Source organism: Capra hircus, chromosome 1, assembly GCF_001704415.2.
Source record: "Capra hircus breed San Clemente chromosome 1, ASM170441v1, whole genome shotgun sequence".
In the NCBI taxonomy this organism is placed as follows: domain Eukaryota; kingdom Metazoa; phylum Chordata; class Mammalia; order Artiodactyla; family Bovidae; genus Capra; species Capra hircus.
In genome coordinates this window covers 64,101,756-64,127,056 of record NC_030808.1, presented here as the reverse complement: position 1 = coordinate 64,127,056, position 25,301 = coordinate 64,101,756, and the positions used below count along the sequence as shown (strand labels likewise).

Below are 25,301 nucleotides of genomic sequence, written 5' to 3'. Positions count from 1 at the left end.
CGCCCCAGTGGCATACTCAAACCCCCGTAACAATGAATGAGCCTACACATGGACATATATAAACTTCCAAAAGTAGCTGGCAAGGTGGTACAGCGCAGAGAACATACAATTTAGAGTCACAATGACCTAAGCCTTAGCCTCTTTTCACATACTATATCACCTTGGGAATGTTCCTTAACCTTATTGAGTTCATTTCTTCCATTAAAAAAAAAAAAAAAGCATCATGGGAAGACATGAGGAAATAATACCTGCTTGCTATATGTTAGTACCTTCTGCTCAAATGAACACATTTGTGAATTGACAAAGAAGCTAGGCTGAGAGCAACAGTCAGTGGGTCTCCTGTCTCTTTAAGGGGTCAGGGCCAGCCACTGGTCAGGCTGACTGAGAAAGATGACCTGCTTTGAAATTCTATCTTGGGCAGAGCCTTGGTTGCTTCTGATTTCCTTGCTCACAGGCTGGCAGAGACAGCCACTTGACAGCTCAGGGGCGTACATGACTAAGGTGGAGGGATGAGCAACTGTTGCTCGTTAAAGGGGGTGGCTTGGCCGGGAGGCAGGCAGGTGACAGAAGAGCAGCATATGGAAATCCCCAACTCCACTACTCAGATGATATCACAGATCCAAATCACTGCTGTGGGAAAGGCTGGGGGTTGGGGTGTGTGGGGCAGGGCATTGGAAGGGGAGGCCTTCTCCAGGCACTCTCTTTTTTCCTTTACCACTGATTTCCCACCTCAACTTTAGAAAAAAGGGAATAACATGCACATTTGTTTGTCAGGCAATTGTAATTAAACAAGAAATAGAACCAGCTTTTGGCATGCTGTGCGTTTTCACACCTCTCTTCCCATGAGTCTGCTATTCTTACCAGTGGAAATCCTCTTCTCCGTCTATCTGGCTAATTCAATCCTGGCCCCCAAATTCCTTGTTAGCCCTTGCGTCTTCCTTTCTTAATGCCATCTTCCTCTTAGGCTGCCACCTCTCCTGAACTCAACTCAGTTACTGCACTTCCCACACTGACTCGCCATTGTTTTCTGAGACCGCTCTTGATAAGAGTGAGAGCTCTTGGGAAACTTTGATTCTCTTCAATGCTTGGTTCATCGCAGGCGCTCAGTATGCATTGAGCTGAAAATTCCTACTCCTCAGCATGTCTGACAGTTCCTAACTTCTCACTAATTTTAGTTAGGTCACCAGCAGTATAATAAAGGCCTCTATGGAGGGAATGCTTGAATAATTCTAGAAGGTCACCAGGTGCCCCTCCACTTCCCCAATCCCTGGCCCCAGACCTCAGGGGCTATAGGAGTAATGGTAGTAAGGAAACAGAAGCAAGGAGTCATTTGGAGGCCAGGGGGACATTGCTTAGTGTTTGCATATTCCCAGATTTTAACTTGGTGACCCAAAGCAGACCACAGGGTCATCCAGAAGTTCCTGGACATCCTCAGACTTCCTGGGGGGAGTCGCGTTAGGAGTCACGGATCTAGTCTTGAATTTCCACTTCCTGGGCAAACTACTTGGGACACAGCTGTAAGTCTGATAGACGAGATCAAATCCTGTCTCTGTCACTACGCGTGGGAATTTGTTACCTCTCTAAACCTCAGTTTCTTTCAGATCTAGGAGAACGACAATATTTATTTGGAATGCAATTGTGTGATGACTAAATTATGTGCGTATAGAATAAGTAACCTATATCTGGCACTTTGTAGGTGTTTAATAGGTGATGGTTATTATCATTTGTCAGTATTGAAGTGGGTGGGATGATGGTCTGAGCAATGTATCACCATTGTATAAACTATTACTAGAGCCAGATACACGCAGAAGAAAGAATTCAAAAGTTGCTTCGTATAGCTATTTTTGTTTAATGAATGTCCAATAAATGCCTACTGATATTTCCAATATGACTTCATAAAGGCCTTCGAGGGGTTTTCCACTTCTCACTGTTAGGATTTTTTTCTGATAATAGTCCCCTACTTTCCAACCTTGATGTGCCCTCCTACCTCAGGAGAGCCCCGAGCCCTCCCCAAAGGGGGCTCTGGACAGTGTCCTACCTGTGGTGTGACAGTAAATTCTGGGCTTGCTTTCCCTTTGTCCACCCCCTCTGCCCCCTTCCCCTGACTTGCCTCTCTTGCCCAGGCCTTATCTTGTCCTCTGGGGAGGTATGTTAAGTGCTCTGCCAGCCTGCCTGTATGCCTGGCCTGTTTTTTCTCACTGCCAGTACCTCTTGGATTCCAATTCCAAACATGGTATCCGTCTGGGGTCACCCTTTCTTCCGGTGCCAAGAGAGACGCATTCCAAATGGAGCACAAATGTGCCTCCCGTGCTGGGAGCTCTTCATTCTGTTTGGGAACAACAGAGAGCAGGATGCGGCTGCTTTATTATCCCTCACTGCTGAAGCTTTCAGCCCCATAGCCCTATCTTTTTCTCAGGACGATTTAGGTTTCCTGCCAAGAGTCAAATGTGAAGACTCTTCTAAGAAACCTGGAGCCGAGGACACTTACCAGAGCTTTGCCAGGAGGGCCAGAGCCTTGCTGAGGGAAAGAGAAAGAAAAGTTTTCAGTTCTCCATGAAATATATGATGTTTTGCTATTCATTCCCAAAGCTGCTGGAAGCATTCCTCCCAAGAAAGGTGGAGCTGGCGGGGCGAAGCCAGAGGTGAGACGACAGTTGGGAGGACAGGTTGACCCATTTCCTGAATTTCCCATGTGGGGACAGTCTTAGAGCCCGACAGGCTTTGAGACCCGAAGATGAGCAGCAACGGCAGCGTGGAGGGCCAGCTCCTCGGGCACGGGCCACTGTGCATCGCCTGGAGGCAGGACCTGGAAGGGGCTGTCTTCCACCTGGCCAACTGCTTCCTGCTCCTGGGCTTCATGGGTGGCAGCGGGGTGTACGGGTGCTTCTACCTTTTCGGCTTCCTGGGCACAGGCTACCTGTGCTGTGTGCTATGGGGCTGGTTCGGTGCCTGCGGCCTGGACATTGTTCTCTGGAGCGTCCTGCTGGCCATGGCCTGCGTGCTCCAGCTGGCACACCTGGTGTACCGCCTGCGTGAGGGCACCCTCCCCGAAGAGCTGGAGCTGCTCTACAAGACGCTGTGCCTGCCCCTGCAGGTGCCCCTGCCAGCATACAAGGAGATCGTGCACTGCTGCGAGGAGCAGGTCTTGACTCTGGCCACGGAGCAGACCTATGCCGTGGAGGGCGAGACGCCCATTGACCGCCTGTCCCTGCTGCTTTCTGGCCGGTAAGCCACTCTGTCACTACCCAGCATTTCTTCCCCACGCCCACGCTTCTCGTTTCCCAGTGCCTCCCTTTCCATTTCGTATCTCTTCCATTGAGGAAGGATGTGGCGAGTCAAACAAACCAAAATAGATTTTTCTAAGCATATACTTGCTTCCCCTTTCTTAATATTTTTTCATGAGGAAGCTAGCTCATGGTTGGCAGAAAGAATTGTGAGTATACTTGCTGCTGCAAGGTGTGGGGTGACTGTTTCTTGACCCTGGCTCTGAAATGACCACAACATGCCAGCATGTCATGCCTAAACTGCAGCCTTATCTCTAAGCTTTGAAAAACTGAACATTTCAATAAGATTAATTAGTTTCTTCTATATGCATTCAACCTTTGCTAAGTGCCAACTATGTGTAAGGAACAGTGCCAAAATGGGAGATTTTTTGTAACCCCTGCTCCCGCCAGGACATCAGAGATATCAGCTGATATCTATGCAGATTCTATGGTAAAGCCATATATGCCCAGGTATGGAGCAGGAATGGGCTTCCCTGATGGCTCAATGGTAAAGAACCTGCCTGCCAGTGAAGTAGATGTAGATTTGATCCTTGGGTCGGGAAGACCCCCTGGAGAAGAAAATGGTTACCCACTCCAGTACTCTTGCCTGGGGAATTCCATGGACAGAGGAGCCTGGCAGGCTACAGCTCATGCAGTTGTAAAAGAGTCAGACACACCTTAGCGACCACGACAACAACAATGAGGTTACCCTAGTCCACATTTCCATTCCAGATTGTTCCATTGAGATTCCTACAGACCAGGAGTAAAGTGCTATAAATCTGAGGGCCAGAGAGTGAGGGGAGAGTGGTGATGTCCATGTGTGTCTCTTTGAGGATATGGTGGAGACACCTGGCTGACACATTTTAAGGAGGCTGACAGTCAGACCTTAGCAAAATGGGCTTTGTCAGGATTAGCCTGCATGTGAATGTTGGCCATTGACTGATCTCTTCTGAACAAATACTGTGTAGCTCTGTGCTGCACATTTGGTAGGAAATTATGAATTCTTTGAAATATTGCCCTAATGGGACTTGTATGTGGGAGCTAAGCATCTGATAGTAAGCATCTTCACCTGCTATATACTTGGACTGGCTCTGTGGAAAACAAATAGAGTATTTAAAAACTTTGTCTTTAATTTCCTCTTTCCTGCTTTTTTGAGACCAGAAGAATGCAGTGATTCAAAGAAAAAAAAAAAAAGGAAAGAAGGAAAGAAAAGGGGAAAAGAAACAAAGAAACCAGATAAGATTGCCAGTGGGGAAAAAGACTTTGACTTTGATGATGACGGTACTACCACAACTACTACTAGTAATGTGGATACCATGCATTATGGACTAATGTATAGAATCAAAGTATAATGTACACATGTCTTAATTTTGTTTGGACACTGAGGTCCTGGGTTGAATGAGCTATGAGCTTTTGTGATGTTTCATTTCATTTATGGTTGAAGTATAAATAAATGAATGTGTGTAAACAAATACACATGTAGATACAAATATATTATGACTATTGCCAAAATGTTTGCCACCTACAATTCCATGCTTAAAATAAGGACAGTTTAGGAAGCATGCTCGTTCATGAGACCCATGATATTGTTTGCATCTCCTAGTATCTCTGTTCTAAGGAGGGGATTAAGACAGGTAGGAGAAACACCCACTGCGCTGTATGGTGCTCATTTATGGAAGCACATAATAATTATTATATGGTTCAGGTATCTTTTACATGATAGATTTACCATGAACTTGTGGACCATGTTCCTGTGAAGAGGGGAGAGGGGCTTGGCCCCTCAGTGTGGTTTTTTCTAGTATGCGCTGTGCTTAGTCACTCAGTCGTGTCCAACTCTTTGCAACCCCCTGGACTGTAGCCTGCCAGGCTTCTCTATCCACGGGAATTCTCCAGGCAAGAACACTGGAGTGGGTTGCATGCCCTCCTTCAGGGAATATTCCCAACCAGGGATCAAACCTAGGTCTGCTGCATTGCAGGCAAATTCTTTGCCAGCCGAGCAACCCGTGAAGCCCTTTTCCTAGTATGTGTGTGGCTGTGTGTTAGCTGCTTAGTTGTGTCTGACTCTTTGCAACCCCACAGACTGTAGTCCACCCGGCCCCTCCATCCATGGGATTCTCCAGGCAAGAACACTGGAGTGAGTTGCCATTTCCTTCTCCAAAAGGAACTAGAGAAAGAAAGAAGGTGAAGTTGCTCAATCATGTCCAACTCTTTGCGACCCTATGGACTGTAGCCTACCAGGCTCCTCCATCCATGGAATTTTCCAGGCAAGAGTACTGGAGGGGGTTGCCATTTCCTAGTATGCTGCTGCTAAGTCGCTTCAGTCGTGTCTGACTCTGTGCGACCCCATTAGATGACAGCCCACCAGGCTCCCCCATCCCTGGGATTCTCTAGGCAAGAATGCTGACGTGGGTTGCCATGTCCTTCTCCAGTGCATGAAAGTGAAAAGTGAAAGCAAAGTTGCTCAGTCATGTCAGACTCTTTGCAACCCCATGGACCATAGCCTACCAGGCTCCTCCATCCATGGGATTCTCCAGGCAAGAGTACTGGAGTGGATTGCCATTTCCTTCTCCATTTCCTAGTATACCTAGCATCAAAAACTCAAGTTAAAAGTTATAAATTTCAATATTTTCCTTGCTTTTCAAGATTTGAAGTAAGAGTTTTGTTTTGATATCTTTCAACATCATCCTGTCTCAACTTTGTAAAGTTGGAGCTGAGGAAAGGACTTCTAGTCTATAACCAGCCTCCGACTTTAAAAGAGAATCATCGTTATCTTTGGCTGGTGAGGTACCAACCACCTTGAAGCAGCAGAATAGAACTCCATGCTGAGAAGTGGGGGCTTCTGATGGAGATCTCCCCAGCTCACATGCATACCTCATCTGGAGCCCTTTGCTAAAACCTCAGACGTCCTTTTTTATTTTCATAATGCAATCAGTCCCTTTCAAGACTCAGAAAGGCAAAGTGACTTCTTCAAAGTCCATCACCCTGTTAAGCTGTGCTTAGTGTTGGAGAGTTTTTCTCATATACAATCCCAAGCATCAACTCCCACATGCACAGCCTCCTGAAGAGGCAACCAGCTCTCTGAGCTGTTCATGGAGGAGGAAATTACCTGTTGTCAGGAGATCAAGGAGGAAGAAGAGACTCAAATGATAAAGGATATAGTATACAATATGAGTGGCTTCAGGGAGCCATGCAGGCTCATTAGATGTTGTTGTTTTAGTCGCTAAGTCATGTCCAACTCTTTTGCAACCCCATGGATTGTAGCCTTCTCTGGAGCCTCCATGGATTGTAGGCTCCTCTGTCCATGGGATTTCCCAGGCAAGAATACTGGAGTGGGTTGCCATTTTCTTCTCCAGGAGATCTTCCCAATCCAGGGATTGAAACTGCAAAATCTAAGGAAAACAAAACAAAACACACAGGGATTGAACCCACATCTCCTGCATTGGCAGGTGGATTCTTTGCCACCTGGAAAGCCCCTCATGAGATGTTACTCACACTGTAAAGTCTTGTCCCTCCTCACTGGCTTACTTGGGTGGCCAGATTCCTTGCATGGGAAGAGGATGAAGGATGGGAGGATCTGATGTGTATGGCAGCAGCTTCATTCTCTCTGGTTGTCTTTCTTCCTTTGTTCAAGAAGCTTTTCCTTGAGGTTTTGGTCCCCTTTATGGTGACACAGTGAGTTCATTTGTTTGATCTTTGCATCCCTCTTCCTTTCCTTTCTTCCTTCCTTCCTCCCTCCCCATTTCTGAACATATTTATTAAGAGAGCTAGAGACTAGGGATCTCTTGTTAAAAAATGAAAAATATTTTCCTTGTACTCCTGGAATTTACAGTCTATCAAGAGAGTCACTAATTAGTGACTCTAGTCACTAATTTCAAGCAGGAAGGCAAAGTGCAATGAGAGCATATAAGCAGTGGACCTAAATTTTCTGGGGGGGGGGGCAGATGAGACTTCCTGCAGGAAGGAATGTGTAAGCTGAGGCCTGAGGAGAAGGTGTGGATTGGGAAGAGAGGCAGCTGGAGGGAACAGAATATGTGAAGCCCATGAGGTAGGAGCACACTTCATTTTCTCTTGCATCCTTTCATTACTCAGGGAAGTTCTGGTGGCTAGCTACACATTTTGATAGGTCTTGTAGAAGCAAGAGTGTTTCTGCTATCAGAGAGTGTAGGCTGACACCACATTCTGGGCTTGGTTTGAGACCTACATCCCTTTCTGTTTTCTATCTTTAAGTTGTCAGATAATATATAAAGTTTGTTAATTGATAGTGGTCTTTGATAATTTGCACACATACATATATATCTAGGCATTCACTGGGAGCAAGAGATGGAGTGCTAATATCCCCTTGGCCAGAACTTAATCACACGGCTCTACTCAGCTGCAAGGGAAGTAGAGAAACATTGTCCAGCTGGGCAGTCATGATTCCAGTACTATAGAAGAAGGGGGAAAGCTGATATTGGAAAACAGAATTCCATACTGGATTTCTCAGATCCTCATCTGCATTCTGATCTGCTTCTCAATATCCTATACATCCTTCAGAAATCAGCTGAAATGACGTCTTTGAGAAGTCTGCCACTTGGAGAGAACTAAGCGCTCTCCCTCCTCCAGCCTCCTGTCTCACAATAGCGCATGTTGACCTACAGCTAGTTATTTATGTCCCTGTGACTTCCACTAAATTGTGAAATCCCGAAAAGTAAGGATCAGATTATTGGGTCTTCCCTGGGGGTCCAGCAGTTGCCATGCAGCGCAGCTGAAGAGTAAAAAAGAAAAAAAAAGGACCAGATCATCTCCAGGTTCCCAGACTTCCAGGAGCACAGAAGGTTCTCCATACATTTTTTTTTTAAGACAATTAAGCTCCAAAAAAAGTGGAACAATAGCTCCTTCCAACTGGACAGGATGTACCTTACAGAGCTTGTTGATCTGCCCTCTTTGTTCAATAAACTCGTTCCCAGTGCAACTGACTTTAGAAGAGAGGTTGAAACTGAGACTCTTGAGTTTTCTAGGTAAAAGAGGAAAAAGCCCATTCTGGATCCTAGTCATTTTCCAATCTTTTAACATGTAATTTAAACTCTGGAGAAGCTTTGGGTAACCACTTCTCTTTTCCCACACAGTCTCTTCTCTCCCTTTGCCAGGGTTCGTGTGAGCCAGGACGGGCAGTTTCTGCACTACATCTTTCCTTACCAGTTCATGGACTCTCCCGAGTGGGAATCGCTGCATCCCTCTGAGGAGGGGGTGTTTCAGGTAATAGGGAGCCCCATGGCAGCACTGCCCCAGCCCATCCCACTGCAACCCAGCAACATGCGTGCTTCCATCTTTCCTCTCTTTTTGCACACCTTTGAACTACTGCCAGTATGATGCTAGAGGTGGGAGCACTCTCCTCCAGTGGAAAAAGTGCCTGGCAGAGGAGGGGTAGGGTAGGGAGGCGCTGATCCCTGAAAGAGGGGCCATGTCACTCCTATGCCTAAAACTCTTCCAGAAGACGCCAGTGACCACAGGATAAAAGCCCTCACTCCTTAGAGAGTGACTTAAGACCTTTAGTGACATCCTGGAGCTGCCTCTCCAGCCCTTTCCTCACACTTCCTGCTCACACCAGCCATGCTGAATTACTTCCCCAAACATACCACACTGTTTTACACGGCCGTGCCTTGGCCCCTACTGTCGCCTCTATCCGAAATGCACTTCCCTCATCAGGAGGAGGCTATGGTGTCTCACTTCCTTTGAAGCCTGCCCAGACTGACCTCACCAGCTTCCACCCCCACACATTGCCTGCGTGCCTCCTCTGTTCCTTTTACTATGCTGACTGCACACATGTACGATTCGGTTTTCTTTCTGTCTTTTGCATAGTAAATTCCTTGACGTAGAAATCTGGGCTTTCCCTCTCCATCTCCAGGCTCCAAAGGGCAATGCTTTGTACACAGTAGTAGGTGTTCAGTAAAGTTTCACTGAACTGCCTCGCCAGTAGGCCACTGGTGTCTCCAGAGTGCTCCAGAGGACATCACATACACTGTCTAAGGTCAGGGCCTGGCTGCTCGAGCCCTCCTCTCCTCTCTGTCAGTCCTTCAGATTTCAGTTACCTTCTTTGTAGTTCTCACTTACTGCACGGCTAGCATGTGACAGGCACTACCTATTTCATTGCCTTATTGATTCTCACAACAGTCCTCTGGATTGAATATTGTTATTAACCTGTTTAACAGATGAGGCAACGAAAACCTCAAGTAATTTGCCCAAGCGCTTCATCTAGAAAGTGGCAAAACCAAGTTGCCTGACACCACTATTCTATTCTTTTTTAAAACGGGGGGTTACCAGGTGAGTGGAGGTCACACATATACACCATCATAGGGACTCCCCTGTCCAGATAGTTGGCCAGGACTGGGTTCCCTCTGTCTCCTATCAGTTCTATCAGGAAGTTCCTCAGGCAAGCACTTATGCCAGCCCCAAAATAGACACATGCCAGGCGGTGCCACCTGGCTGGGCCTGCTTCCGCCCCACCCTGACTCTTGGCTCTGTGAGGACAGGCCCTGAGGGGCGATCCTAATCCCCCTGCCTGGACCATCAGCCACAGGCCCCCCTCTGAACATGTGCCTCCCCCACCACACACTCACATCCTCTCCAAGCAGCTCAGCAGTCACCTTTGAGAACTCCCTCAGAGCCACAGGAACCTTCAGGAGGGCTGAGTCAGGTCCTGAGCCAGCCAGACCAGGCTCTGTTTCTGACACTGAAACCGAGAAACAGGTGGTGGATAAGCCGGGTGTCCTCCCCTTAGTTATGCTTGAAAGGAAGGGCTATGACCCCAGATGGCCTCTCAGCATCTGAGAGGGATGTAGGGACTGTCACATTTCTTCCATTTGTATTTTTAGTAGGCACCTCCACTGGGAGCCTTGAGATCCACACACTTGCTCTTGGCTCGGTGAAGTCCCATTTCCTCTTTGCAAATGTCAAGAGTTGTCTCAGGTTGTAGTTCGTCTTGTCCTTGCCTTTGCATTTGCATAGTCTTTGTTGACTAATAGGGAATCCACAGTGACTGAATCATAATTCTTATTGAGTTTGCCACAAGAGATAAACATTCCATCACACCTCTCAAGAATTCAATGAACAATTTATTGACTGTTAAACACTGCGACCCTCTTATCAGTTACCGAGAACATAACATGGGAGCGATCACATGGAAATCAGCATTATTTCTCCAATTAGCATCATGTTTTACTGGACTCAAGTTCTCTTTATGTACATCATCTCATTTAATCCATTCAACCAGCTTCGAAGGTGAAGGTTAAAGAAAAACCTGGTCAAACCAGTCAATCCATTGGTTTCTGAAGATATTTAGGAAGGATTTTATACTGGGCATGAGAAAACAACATCAAGTTATTTTACAACTTACAAGATTAGTAGTTTTTACCTAATTCATTCACTCATTTCAGTAATATTTATTGAGCTGTTACAGTAACCTGGGCACTACATGGTTTGTTTTTGTTTGGTTTTATTTTTGGCCACATCACATGGAATGTGGGATCTTAGTTCCCTGACCAGGAATTGAACCCATGGTTCATGAGCCCATGCCCCCTGCAGTGAAGTATGGAGTCTTAACCTCTGGATTGCTAGGGAGTTCCCATCTGGACAGTATTAAAGGTGCTCAGAGTGTATCAGTTAACAGAACAGACGAAGGTCCCTGCCTTCATGAAATTCACATTCTAGTAGGTGAGACAAAAAATTAGCCATAGAAATTATGAATAAGTAAATTATGTAATATGTTAAAAATAATTAATTATAGTAAAAAAATAGAATAGTTTAAGGGAGAGATACAATTGACCCCTGAACAACATAGGCGGTAGGGTTATTTTCACACAGTAGAAAATCCATGTATAATTTATAGTGAAAGTTGCTCAGTAGGGTCTGACTCTTTGAGACCACATGGACTATATAGTCCACGGCATTCTCCAGGCCAGAATACTGGAGTGGGTAGCCCTTCCCTTCTCCAGGAATCAAACCAGGGTCTCCTGGATTCCAGGCGGATTCTTTACCAGCTGAGCTACAAGGGAAGCCCATAATTTATAGTCCAACCTCCAAATATACAGTTCCCCCAGATCTGGGGTTCCACATCCTCAGACTTAACCAATCAGCCAATTGTGTAGCACTTCAGGTATTTACTATTGAAAAAAAAATCCCCATTTAAATGGATCCACACAGTTCAAACCTGTGTTGCTCGAGGGTCAACTATAATTGCAATTGTAATTGGAGATTTCATGGAAGTCTTTGTTGAACTGGTGATATTTGAGCAAAGACCTGAGGTGATTAGCAGTGTGAGCTCTGAGAATATCTGGGGGGATAGCATATTAGACAGAGGGAAGAGCCAGTGCAAAAGCTGGGTGTGAGAGAGACTAGCATGTTTGAGGTCCAGAAAGAAGGTCAATGAATCTGGAACAGGGAGAGAGAGGGGGATGAAGAGCAGGAGAGGAAGTCAGAGAGGTGGTAAGGAGACATGTCATCTAGGGCCAGAATGTATATTTTCTAAATACAGCCCAAAGGATTTCCTAACACATTGGATGCAGTATGTGAGAAAAAGAGGATCAAGAAAACTTCTAAGACTTCTGACCTGAGAAACTGGAAGGATGAAGCTGCTATCAAATGTGATAAGGAAGGCTGCAGATAGTACTGGCTTTGGGAGAAGAGAGGGAAGTCGTTTGGGAGGTACTAGATTTGCGTCATCTATAGACGTTTAAATACAGACACTGCGTAGGCAGTTGCATACTTGAGTCTGGAATTAAGGAACAAGGTCTGAGCTTGAGACTAAGTTTGGGAGTCATTAGCCTACAGATGATATTTAAAGCTGTTACATTGGACAAGATCACCAGTGAGTGAGTGTAGACAGAAAAGGGATTCAAGAATCCATTAACCCTGGGGTACTCTAGTGTTTAGAAGTTGAAGGGGGTAAAAAGCAGCAAAAGAAGCTGAAAGGGACGAATCAGGAGGTTATATCAGGAGAATGTGGCATCCTGGGAGCCAAGTGAAGAATATGAATGAGGAGGACTGAATGCCGTGAAAACTGATCATCAGACTCAGCAATGCAGAAGTCGTAGGCAACCTTGCCAGGAACAGCTTGTAGACCACTGGGGCAAAGCCTTGCTGGCCGAAGAGAGAGAATACAAGGAGAGGAATTGGTAGCAGCCAAGTATGGACAACTTTTTCATGGAGTTTACTGAAAAGGAGAGCAAATCAATGGAGTGATAGCTAAACAAGGAACTAGAGTGAAGAAAAAAAGATTTTTATTTTAAAATTTTGACTTAAGATGGAAGAAGTAACAGTGTATTTGCTGTTCAGCGTTGAGGACACTTCTTGCATCCTTATTAGCTCTCATGTGTACCCACTTCATGTGCAGCACCCTGATTTCTTGTTTGGGAATTGTTAGTAAGTGCACTGAAAGTACAGGTTATGGTAGATGTGACAACTACTTGTTGAGTCAGATTAGCAACAGATGGATTGTGAGGACCAGTATTCTCATGAGGCAACAAGTCTGGAGAGATTAAGCAATTTATCTGATGTCGCACAGCTGGTAAAGCTGGAATTGAAACTCGTTTCTGGTCTTGATGAGGCAATTTAGGCCCTGACTTGAGTGCTGATGACTGAGGGGTAGAGGAAATGAAGGAAGGGAACCGAAGAGGGGTACTGCAAATGGGAAGGGGAGGAGGGGAGCAGAGGGGCTGTTCTGGAGGCAATGAAATGAAAGGATTATATATATGATCTCTGATAAAGAACCCCACCTTTAACGAGACAACCCACATAAAGCACTTAACATGATGACTGGCACATGGTCACCTCAGCAAATGTTAGCTGTTGTCCTCCTTCTCATTTCCTTTGTCTCCATTCGTGAATCTTCATCTTAAGCTCTGCCAAGCTGCTCACTTTTAAAGTACTTAGGACAGGGTATAAAGAATTGTGTGATTCCACGCACTTCTCCTTTACTATACTAAGAATGTTTGCATTCGAAACCTATCTTTACTACTCATCACTATTTTAACAAGATTTTCAAGCACCTGCTCTGCGCTGTGCACACATTACTGACCCTGCAAGTGTGACTTAGCTGTGCATCATGGGCACATAGCCAAGCACACAGAAATTACTAGATGTCTACATAAACGGAGAGTGGGGTATCCTTCCACTTTGTGTTCTTAAGAGTGCCGCTTGGGACTTTCCGGGTGGTCCAGGGGTTAAGACTCTGTGCTCTTGAGGCAGGGGGCATGGGTTCTGTCTCTGGTTAGGAAACTAAGATCCTGTAAACTGCAAGGCACCTCACCCCCACCCCCCCAAAAAAAAGAGTTCCTTTTCCTCTGTGCCCCTTTTCTGAATTTAGTCATCAGATCCATTTGGTTACTTGTAGGGCCCAAGTCAAGTACAGCTCATGGGTCTGAAGACCAGGCCAGCATTCTGTCCACTTGATGTAGCCTGGCATGCCTGATCAGAGGCTCTCTTCTCACTGAAATTATTCCCAATTCTTCTTTGTGTCCCAACTCCAATATATTATCTTTTATCCTTAAAAACTGTCATCAGCATCCTGACCTTTCTTCTGAGCACCAGGAGACCCCTATTCTCTCCTGGGATCACAACAGGCTCAGAACCTTCTGCAGCCATTAGCGGGATCAGCCATGGAACATAGTGTCTGAGAGCTGAAGAGACTGGAGGTGGACTGTGAGGTTCCAGGAGGTGATCTCAGGGCTCTTCACAAGACAACCCCCCTACTCCATCCCTCCCACCATATCAGTGCACACAATAAAAGTCATTCATTGGACCTCTTCAAGGCAAGGCCCTGGAGAGGTACTTCCATAGCTTCTTCAGGAGAAGTGCAAAGTGCAGCAATTTGCCAAGTAAACTGTATATATCTCTGTACTAAGCTTGGACACATGTTTGAGTTTCAACCTTCACTTTCTGTCCCTGACCCCTCTCAGGTCACTCTGACAGCTGAGACTGAATGTAGCTACATTTCCTGGCCCCGGAAAAATCTCCACCTCCTTCTGACCAAAGAGCGATACATCTCTCGCCTCTTCTCGGTCCTGCTGGGCTATGACATCTCAGAGAAGCTCTACGCTCTCAATGACAAGCTCTTTGCTAAGTTCGGGCTACGCTTTGACATCCGTCTCCCCAGCCTCTACCACGTCCTGGGTCCTGCTGCCTCAGATCCAGGACCAGAGTCTGAGAAGGATGATGAGGAAGTCCGTGAGCCGGCGGCATCCCCTCCTCAGGCCCTGCACACGTCTGTCCAGCAAACACCTCCTAGCTCCCCACCTCCACTGGTCACCAGCTCTCCTGCACCTCCTCCCTGGGTCAGAATGTCCAGGCCCAACAGCGGCGTCCTGGGTGAGGACTCCACCAGTCTGGTTCTGGAGGATTTTGAGGAGGTGTCGGGATCAGAATCATTCATGGATTATAAGAGTGATGGGGAGTACATGAGGTGAGGGGAGAACTAACATGGGCACGGCCCCCCGGCTCGGGATCCTGTGTAAGTACTCAGAAGGCAGTTGCTGCAGTCTTGCCAATAGCTGGCCTTAACTTGGTTTATGAGGGCAAAAAATCATTTCACGGAGCCTGTCCTCTCAGAGGACTCCCAGAAAGTGGCATTAACCCAACCCTGCAGATAGCAACTCACTCCTGTTGCATGAAAGGCATGAGGGTTTTTTAAAAAAACTCATCCCTTATTAATTGTGATTGCTTTCAAAAGTGGTCTGGCTGGCTGACATTTGACCAAGCAGATAGGTTGCTAATTTTTTGTTTTTCCAAAGTTGTGCTAATAACCAAGGTCACATTTAAGGCTAAAGGGTATTTTGTTATTGCATGCATTTTAAAGAATACTTTAAAAAGCTGGCATGGCTCAAATTCCTAATGATTCTTCTTGGCATATAGTCAGCTCCAGAAAGCAGTCATTATTTAGCCTGGATTGGACAGGCACTTCTGTTAAAATCGCCCCTATTTCAAAGAGGCTTGTGATTGGAGGCTAATGACACTGGGAGGAAAATGTGCCCACCTTGCTATCCTCTGACCCAGTGGAGAGTGTATTGCTCAGGCCCAGGACTGGACACTGCTGAGTGAATGTTACCACGATAGAAGGACTTTCCTAGAAAATCATAACTGTGGGAGGTAGAGTGGGCGTGAATCTGACGTAGGAAAGTGTGTGTACAGCTCAGGAGAGTGTACATAAAAGGCTGTGCTGAGCAGTTCTGGGAAATTGTTCTCACGTTCCCTCTGACTGCTCTCACAATGCTCTGACATTTTCCTCTAGGACTCCACCCAACCATGGTGCAGGCCTGGCTTTTCCTGAGGAAAATACCACTGTTCTCAATTTGGAAGACATTTCCAAGGTTGGGGAGGGGTGCTTAAGAGATTAATCATTCTTTAGGAAACACTGTTTTCCCAAGGAACTATTTCAGGTAGGAAGGCATCTAGGGTACTTTGAGGTTAAGTGAGTGAATGTTTGTACGTTTTGAAAAGCAAATCACATAAATGGAGAAAGAGGCAAGAGAGATGAGTGCTAAAAGATTAGCTATTTGGTTTCATGGATATGGAACTAATCATCTATGGAATCAGTCCTTAGAAGCAGTGTCTAGCAGATCACCCTCTTGACCTCCTCCACTTGTGTGGTCCTCTCCCAGGGTCCGTCCCCCGCTGCGCTGACAGTCGCCTCCCTGCTAGCCTACCCACCAGTGTGTGTGAATTCTGTCCCGTGGGCCCCACTCTTTGTCCCCATACCTACCCGCCTGCACACACTCTGAACTCACACAGCTCCCTGGGTCCTCCTGTTCTGCCTGCTTCTCTTTTCCCGGCTCTATTGGTTCTCCTCTTTCTCCCCTCCTTTCAATTTCTGCTCAGTCCTTGGCTTCCTCAGTGTGCTGCTTTTAAGAAGAAAAAGGCCCATTTCTGCTTCTTCTCTGTTAACTTCCCCTCTCTACACTTTTCCTCCACGTTGACCCCATTTGACTATTTATGTATTTATCTCTGTTGCCTTCTTCCCATTCCTCCACTTCCCATCTTGCTCCATCTCTTCTTCCTAAACTGCCCTATACGCCCAACTTAATTTTCAATCCTGACTCTTCCAAGATCAGTACCTCTCCCTAACCCTATGAAGAAGACCATTCAAGTGAGGATGCGAGAATTCTCTTCTCTGATGGCTACACATTTCATGCATGAGTTTTCCCAAACGTTAATAGGCAGGCAGTGTTTTAGACAAGAGACCTGCCCTGGGAGCCCAAAGTCCTGATTGCTATGTCTGGCTCTTCTACTGTTTGCAAAGCACACAATCTCACTGAATCTTACTTCCTTCACATGAATGTGTTGACCCAGCTGGCACCCCCAAGGCCCTCCTGGGTTTATGTGAGAAGGAAAAGGATGAACTGTTCAGAGGAGGAAAAAGGAGCAGGCAGGCAACCTTATAATGGACACAAGCCCCTGGACATCAGTGTGTCTTCCAGTAAGAACTCGCGGCTGTGTTTCACTATGATTTCTCTTGTGACTTGGAGCTGTCCTCCTCTCTGCTGGGTAGCAGGGTCCTACTTGACTATCAGTTCTCTCCATTCTGTACCTGTGAAGAATCTCACCTACCATGTGAGAAGCATGGTAGGTGAGATGTTCACATGCAAGGTGGTCCCACCTCTGTCTCTCAGGTCCTCTATTCTTAATACTATTGAAAAAAAGGCTTCTTCCCAAATTCAGCCTTTTCTGAGGTTCACAGTGAGAAAACTGCTAATATAACTCACTTTCTTTATACTTACTAGTATTTGAGTATAAAGAGAGAATATATTAGAATCATTTTTGGTTTAAGTAACAGAGAGAAAGGAAAAAACTGTGTTAACTGAGCGCCAAAGAATTGATGCTTTTGAACTGTGGTGTTGGAGAAGACTCTTGAGAGTCCCTTGGACTGAAAGGAGATCCAACCAGTCCATTCTAAAGGAGATCAGTCCTGGGTGTTTATTGGAAGGTCTGACGTTGAAGCTGAAACTCCAATACTTTGGCCACCTGATGAGAAGAGCTGACTCACTGGAAAAGACCCTGATGCTGGGAATGATTGAAGGCAGGAGGAGAAGGGGATGACAGAGGATGAGATGGTTGGATGGCATCACTGACTCAATGGACACGAGTTTTGGTGGGCTCCAGGAGTTGCTGATGGACAGGGAGGCCTGGTGTGCTGCGGTTCATGGGGTCGCAAAGAGTCGGACACAACTGAGCTACTGAACTGAACTGAACTTCCACAGAGTTTTCAGAACAATTTGAAAATGTGATCAAATTGACCAAATTTCAGACAGCTTTAGTTTGTGATAATGGGATAATTTAGCCCAGAGACATTTTTCCCAAATTGTATTTTGGGACGTTTGGTTTGACCTATTTGTCATCAAATTCCTTTTATGGTTATTATTGTAATGAATAAGCATAGTGCCTCAAGACTGGTACCAGTTTACTTCTTTCCTTTCCAAAGCAGGGCACAATTCACCATCCAGTCCCTGACTCTTCCGCAACCAAAACTGTAAGCTCATTGCTATTCACGCTGGTCTAGAACTTAACTTAAGAGCCATGAAGCTGACTGGATTCTGCATTGTTGGGAGTGACATAGCTGCATCACACTGACAGCAGTGCTGTGCCTCACACCAAGACAGTTTAAACCAACTGAAAATAGTCAGCATTTCCACTGGAGCATTCTTCGTTTGTTTGTTTTGAAGAGCACAGTTTTCAGCCTGGTGGTACCTAGAACTGAGCCAAAACTGGTTGTTACTTTTTTAACATGCAAAGCAATACTGTACGATAATGTATTCATGCAGGGTCTCACAGTTAGACCTCACATTAACCCTGCCTTCTCTAGAATCTTTCCTGTTAATTCTATGAACATACTCCACAGTGTTTCATTTGATGTCTTACAGGAGATGCTCAGTGAATACATCTCTGAAGTGGTCAGTTAAGTTAAGCTACTGAGTCTACTATCACAAACTAACTGAAAGCTGTCTAAAATTTGGCCAGTTTAGCTTATGTTTTCAAGTTGTTCTGAAGACTCTGTAGTTTGAAAGTAAAGACTCTTATTGCTTCCTTTTTATTATTTAAATAAACAAAGAAATGAGAAACACATTACAACATGGAGACTAATTGTGGTCAAGGAAAGAGGCCAGGACCAGGACATATTACCAAAGGCCAGAGAACCAATTCAACAAACATTCACTGAGTATCCACTATGTATTTCAGGCACTGTGCCAGGTAATCGTATTATGAGTAGTCATGAGTAACAGCTGAAAGACTGGAAGATGCTTAATCTGCAAGAGATGGACAAGAGTAATATCTTCAAATTTTGAAAAGATATCTTCACCTTAATCGGGTGACGTTCTTGAGGACAAAGATGAATTAAGGACTGAAAGCTATAAGGAGAATGGATTGCTTCAAGGAGTAGTAAGTTACTCATTACTAGAAGAATTCAACTAGTGATCAGAAGAAATCTTCTCAGAGGTTTTTTTTAAGGTGATTCATGCTCCAAGCGAAGGATGCCTTATGTTATTGCTATTAAGGTGACTTCTAACTCTGTGATGCTATGATTCAACGATTCTAAGTTGTGAATCTTGTCCTGCCACATAATTACCTTCAAGGGCAGTTCCCTAGCTGCGGAACAGGGCTTATAGTCTCATAGATAATTAATACCTACTAGTAAGTAAGTGGGATTCCCTGATAGCTCAGTTGATAAAGAATCTGACTGCAATGCAGGAGACCCCAGTTCGACTCCTGGGTCAGGAAGATCCTCTGGAGAAAGTGGCTCAGCTGGTAAAGAATCTGCCTGCAATGCAAGAGACCTGGGTTCGATCCCTGAGTTGGGAAGATCTCCTGGAGAAGGGAAAGGCTACCCACTCCAGTATTCTGCCCTGGAGAATTCCATGTACTGTGTAGTCCATGGGGTCACAAAGAGTCAGACATGACTGAGCAACTTTCACTATCCAGTATTATTCAGAAGTAAGTAAATAGGTAGCTTCTGTTGATGTTATCAGGTTGCTTGAGGAGTAATTGAGATAAAATACACAAAGGCAGTTTGTTAAGCTGTATATTCCTAGTTTAATGTATAATGTATTTAAAAATTCTGTACTATGTATAGTTATTTGCAAATTCCTCCCCTTCTCTCTCACTCTCACTTCCCTCCCCAATCCCTCCCCCTACTCCTTCTGAGACACATGATTTCCCCTTATTTCCTCCAGTCTGGTTTCCTAAGGGAGGTAATAACTGACAGGATCCCCTGACAACAAAAGGAACAGCAAAAAGTTGGAGGCCCAAAGAAAACACACACTAGCTCCTTGGCCGCTGGATAGCTAAGGGATGGTCAGACCTTCATCTGTTTTATTTGTGCAGAGGAGACAGATCACCGTCACACTATATTCAGGTCCCTTCCCTCAGAAGTCTCTATGGTGCTTTGTTAGCTCTCAGTGTTGTTAAATAGCACTTTTCTCCCAGAACCACTGGAAAGCCTCCTGGGGCAGAAGACTTGCCCTTGAAGGTAGCCTGGCAGGAGCTGCCTGGGGTCTCCTGGTCTGGGTCTCTGGATGGTAGCTCTGCTTAACCTGGCAAGGATCCATGTTCAAGTAGTTAAGTTAGAGGCAGCAGTTCCCTCCCCACTTAGGACCACAACAGCCTGTATTTGTTTTTCTTCTATTTCTGTTTTACAGGTCTCATTTACCTACTCCTTGCTTTGTAAAAATAAAACACAAGGGTTTTATAAAACTCACTGGTTTTCTATGCAGATTTTTAAACTCATTCCATAGTGTTAGATAGGAAGCATAGTTCTATAGATTCTTCATAGGAAGCAACCAAAGTTGATCTCTTGGTCTCTTCTCCTATAAAATGAGGGAATTGAACTATATAACTTCAAAACTGACTCACCCTAATATTATAGAAGAAAATGATGCAACGATTCAACTGCTCCTATCGTGGTAGACATTGCATACAGTTTAAATATTGGAAACTTGTAGAGGAAAAAGAGACCTGAACAGAACCCTCTGAAGTTATGTGAGCTATCCCAAGCCACAGTGCTGAAATCCTTCCTCTGTTTTTCCACAGCTTCCAGAACTCCTCTCCGGAGCTACTCTGAAGTTATGTCCAGGGGACAGGCGCCCTTGGCTCCAACCCAGACTCCTGAACTGTAAGGGTCAACGGACCATCCTTTACTCTGGCCACGTTAATCCTCACAGGATGGTCACTTGCGTGCACACCCCTCTTCTCACCCACTGGAAGGCTCACAGGCAAGGTTGGAGCAGACACAGAGTATGCCAGCACTGCAACCACACCAAGGCCCCCGAGTGACTTTTAGAAATTTGCCTTCATCAGCCTTCCTTCCAAGAGAAGGCATCCAAAAGTGCCAAAGCACAGATTCTATCCTTTACTAACTGCAGAATTTCAGGCAAGTCACATAGCCTCCCTGAGCATCATCTGTAAAGGGGTGATCATAAAACCCACTTCACAGGGTTGTAAGGATTCCGTGAGTTGATTTCAATAAATCACCTAGGACATGCTGTGACACCTAGTAAGCACTCAATAAATCACTCATTTCCTTTCCTTATGTTGTTTCCTTAACTTTCTGAAAGGATCAATGAAGTTAGCTATCCAAGAAGTTTTCACTGTTTTTGTCTTGTTTTATTTAAAATATTTTTCTCAGTTAAGGTTCAATTTAGATAAGTAGAAATTTTAGAATCTAGTTTGCCCTTAATCTTTTACATTCAACTTATAAGTCTTTCCCTTTATTTACGACCCTAATATTAAACAGTAGTTTTTAGAAGTAGTTTTACAAATCTCTTTACTTAAATTTCCTTAAACATTTTAAAGTAGACTTACAAATTTAACATATTCTGTTTTATTTTTTCCCCTAAATACTTACACGCCTATTCTGGTTACCTATTGCTGTGCAACATTCATCCCTAAAGCAGTGAGTTAAAATCATCACGATAATTTGTTTTGCTCATAAAAGTGGGGCTTGACTGGGCTCAACTGAGCTGTCCCCACTCAGAGTTTCTTGTGCTGTTACATCAAGACAGTGGCTACAGCCAGGACCTCAAAGGCTTCTTGACCCATGTGTCTTGGGGCCCAGGCTGGGAAGACTCAAACAGTTGAGGGCTGGGACAGCTGGGGATCCTCGGGCAATCCTTGCTCTTTCAAAAGTTTGTTTATTTTGTTGCTGTATAATACTCTGTTTTAGGGCTTCCTTGATAGCTCAGTTGGTAAAGAATCTGCCTGCAATGCAGGAGACCCTGGTTCCATTCCTGGGTCGGGAAGATTTGCTGGAGAAGGGATAGGCTACCCACTCCAGTATTTTTGGGCTTCCCTTGTGGCTCAGCTGGTAAAGAATCCACCTGCTATGCGGGAGACCTAGGTTTGATCCCTGGGTTGGGAAGATCCCCTGGAGAAGGGAAAGGCTACCCACTCCAGTATTCTGGCCTGGAGAAATCCACGGACTATATAGTCCATGGGGTTACAGAGTTGGACACGACTGAGCGACTTTCACTTCACTTCACTTCATTCTGTTGTGTGAATATACCACAATCTATTTATCCATTCCACTACTGATGGGTGTTAGGGTAGTTTCTAGCTTGGGGCAATTATGAATAGTGTTACTATGAACATTCTTCACCTTATCTTTCAGTGCACATACATACACATTTGGTGGTATATGCTGGAATTACTGAGGCATATGTTCAACTATAGTAGATACTGCCAAACACTTCCTAGGTGATTGTACCAATTAATATTCCCACTAACAGTTTATGAGCGTTCTGGTTGTTTCACATCCTCCCCAATAGTTGGCATCGTCTTTTTTTTTTTTTCATTTTAGCCACTTGGGTGTATGTAGCAGCATATCATTCTGGCTTTAATTTTTATTTTCCTGGTGAATGATTAGGGTGAATATCTTTTCATGTTTTTCTTAGCCATGCAGATATCCTCTCTTGTGAAGTGTCTACTCCAGTTCTTGTCCATTTCTCTCTATGCTTTTCTCATTGACTTTAAGGAATTCTTTAAATATTCAAGTTAAAAGCCCTTTGTTGCTTAGATATTCAAGTGTATTCTCCCGATTATTTTCTCTAAATAATGTCTTTTGATGAAAATAAGTTCTTAATTTGTATGTAGTAATTTATCAATCTTTTCCTCCATCATTAATGCTTTCTGTGTCATGTTTAAGAAAACTTTTCCTGCCTTGGATTTATTCTTCTTTGTTACCTTCTAAATGTTTTATTGTTTTACATTTCACAGTTAGGTCTACAAGCAACCTGCATTTGGTTTTTGTGTATGGTATAAAATAAGGATCAAATTTGTTATTGCCTTGTGGATATCCAATAGACAGCAGAATGGATTATCCTATCTATACTAGTGTTCAGTGTCCTCTTTGTCATAAATCAAGTATCCATGTATTTGTAGGTCTCTAACTAGATCTTCTATTCTGTTCCATTAGTCTATTTTTCTACCTGTTGACAATACCATCTGGTTAATTATTGTAGCTTTATGTTTTGATATCTGGTGGTCTTCATTCTTATTCAAGTCTTGGTTATTCCCTTTGCATTTCCATATAAATTTTAGAACCAGCTTGTTATTAATAATTTCTACAAAAATATAGCTCTGCTGGAATTTTATTAGAATTACATTCACACTGTGGATTAGGTTGCTAAAGAGTTAATATCTTTATAATATTGATTTTTCAATTTATGAGCATAGTTTGCTTCATTAAATTTTTTTTCTTAATAATGTTCTGTAGTTTTCCATACAAATATTCTTGCACAAATTTTGTTACATTTATTTCTAGGTATTTGTTGAATTTGGTGCTATTGTAAATATTATTATTTAATACTTTTACTTTCTTTTATCACTGGTATACAGAAATATAATGGATTTTTGTATCTTCAACCTCCATCCAGAGATCCTGATGAATCCATTTATCAATTCTAATTACTAATCCATGCAGTCTTCCAGATTTTCCATAGATACATTAGTGTCATTTGTAAACAATGACAGTTTTATTTCTTCCTTCTTGACCTATATTTTCTTCCTCCACCCTCCTCCCACTCTTCCTCCTCTTTCTTTTGGTACCTTGCTGCACTGGCTAGGACCTCAAGTGCAGGGATGAGCAGCAAGGATGATGAGGACATTCTTCTCTCATACCCGACTGTAAGGAAAATACTTTCAGTATTTCACTATTAAGTATGACATATGCTATTAGGTTTTTATAGTATCCTGTCAGATTAAAGAAGTTCTAGTCTTAATTTTTAAAATCATGAATGAGTATGGAATTTTATAAAATGATTTTTCTGCATTAGTCAAGTTTTTTTTTCCTCTATTTTATTAACAAACTCCAGATAAGTAAATGCTAAAACAAACCTGCATCCCTGGAACAAATCCAATTTTATTATGATATATTTTCCTCTTTATGTATATAGAGCTTGGTTTATAAATACGTTGTTTAGGAGTTTAGCATCTATGTACCTTGTCAGGTTTTAATATTAAGGTTATGCTGACTCTCTGAAAGGAGTTGGGAAACATTTTCTCTCTCTCTTTCGCCTTGTCCTTTGAAAGAGATCTTTTCACCGAAACAAATTTTATAACTCTTTGTTCTCTCCCTATTCAGTTGCCCAGGCCCCAAACCTTGGAGTCTTTCCATCAGTTTTGTTAGTTTTTTTTGGCTGTGCCACACAACTTGCAGGATCTTAGTTCCCCAACCAGAGACTGAATCCTGGCCCCTGGCAGTGAGTGCCCGGAGTCCGAACTACTGGGTTGCCAGGGAAATCGCCTGTCTTGTTACCTCTTTCTTCACAATAGATCCCCAGTTCAACTCACCATGTCCACTGCTACCACGAGATTCAAGCTACCATTATTTCATGGCTAGATGAACTTTAATAGATTTATAACTGGCTCCTGATTTCTGTCTGTCCTCCTTATAATCAGTTCTACACAAAGTGATCATATCAATGTATGTATGATGTCTTCACTCTCTTGCTAAAAATTTCAAATGACTTTCTATTATAAATGACTTCCAGAATAAAAGCTAAACTTTTCACCATGTGTTATTAGTCAGAATCAGTCTATTATGACGTAATATCATACAGATTTATTGCTCTTAAAGTCTACTGAGAATCTGTATGACTCATCAGGGCAACTGTCTTCATATTGCAATTCAGTGATTCAGCCTACTTAGACCTGGCTCTGTCCGCTGAATAAAGAAGTGGCTTGACGTTCCTGCACTGGCTCTTTGATGCTTTGGCCCCAAAATGATACTAGTCCCTCTGCCCTCAGTCCATTGACTAGAGCTAGTCACATGGACCTACTTAATTAACTCTGTGCTTTGCTGATTAAAGGAACTGTGAAATATGGGAAAGCAAAAGAAATACCTGAAGAATGCTACTCTTTTAGCCATTTATGACCCACGAGGCCCCACCTGCCTGCCTGCCTCTCCAGCCATGCTTCGTTCCTCTTTCTCACTCATGTTTCAGCCACAGTACACTTTTGGGTGCTCCTCATGCACACCCAGCTCCTTTCTACATGAGGATCTGTGCAGTTTTTCTTTCTCTCTGCAATGCTTTCAATCATAGTTTCTCCTGGCTGCTACTTCTGGTCATCCAGTTCTCAGCCCAATGTCATCATCCCAGCTAAGACACCTGCCTCACCTCACCATAACCTTCTGTCCTCTTGCCTTCTTGTCATCTTCAGAGCCCTATTTCCTCTTTCCTCACATTTTAGGATTCCAGTTATGTGCTTTGTAGAACATTTCAGTGTGTTCTATAGAGCTCTTCTGTTCTTTTCTCATTTTTTTTCTAAAATTATGCTGTGCATTTATTTTCTTTCTTGTTGGATTTCTGTCTCTTCCATGTACATTTCACAATAGAAGCCTCTTGTCAGTCTTACAAATCCAACCGCTCTCTTGCCAATCCTTGAGGGTTGTTGTAGGCAGTGAATGAAGCAATAAACGAACAACAGAAAGGCTCATTGTACACTGTAAATTGAGACTGAAAAATGTCACCTGGAGGGTAGGGCACCACCCCCCTGCAAGCTGGGGGCCTGCCCAGGTAGGGC

At 44.1% G+C, this 25,301-nt stretch overlaps 1 protein-coding gene across 3 annotated transcripts; it reads left to right on the top strand.

Moving 5' to 3' along the window:
• On the top strand, window positions 2,318–20,811 carry POPDC2 (popeye domain containing 2). 3 transcript variants are annotated; one of them, XM_005674964.3, is made up of 4 exons: window positions 2,318–3,225; window positions 8,390–8,498; window positions 14,195–14,603; window positions 20,313–20,811. In XM_005674964.3, exons 1-4 carry the CDS (start codon window positions 2,735–2,737, stop codon window positions 20,396–20,398), a joined length of 1,095 nt encoding a protein of 364 aa, XP_005675021.1. In that variant the 5' UTR covers window positions 2,318–2,734; the 3' UTR covers window positions 20,399–20,811. The 3 variants fall into 3 exon arrangements, with proteins under 3 accessions (XP_005675021.1, XP_005675019.1, XP_005675020.1); XM_005674962.3 differs by having other exon boundaries at window positions 14,195–14,745; window positions 20,313–20,401; XM_005674963.3 differs by lacking the exon at window positions 20,313–20,811 and having other exon boundaries at window positions 14,195–14,957.

Bases quoted from the DNA above. Each gene is read 5' to 3' on its own strand.
- POPDC2 (XM_005674962.3), top strand. From the start codon at position 2,735: ATGAGCAGCAACGGCAGCGTGGAGGGCCAGCTCCTCGGGCACGGGCCA. The intron at 3,226-8,389 runs GTAAGCCACTCT...TCCCTTTGCCAG, and splicing joins TCCCTGCTGCTTTCTGGCCG to GGTTCGTGTGAGCCAGGACG. The intron at 8,499-14,194 runs GTAATAGGGAGC...GACCCCTCTCAG, and splicing joins CTGAGGAGGGGGTGTTTCAG to GTCACTCTGACAGCTGAGAC.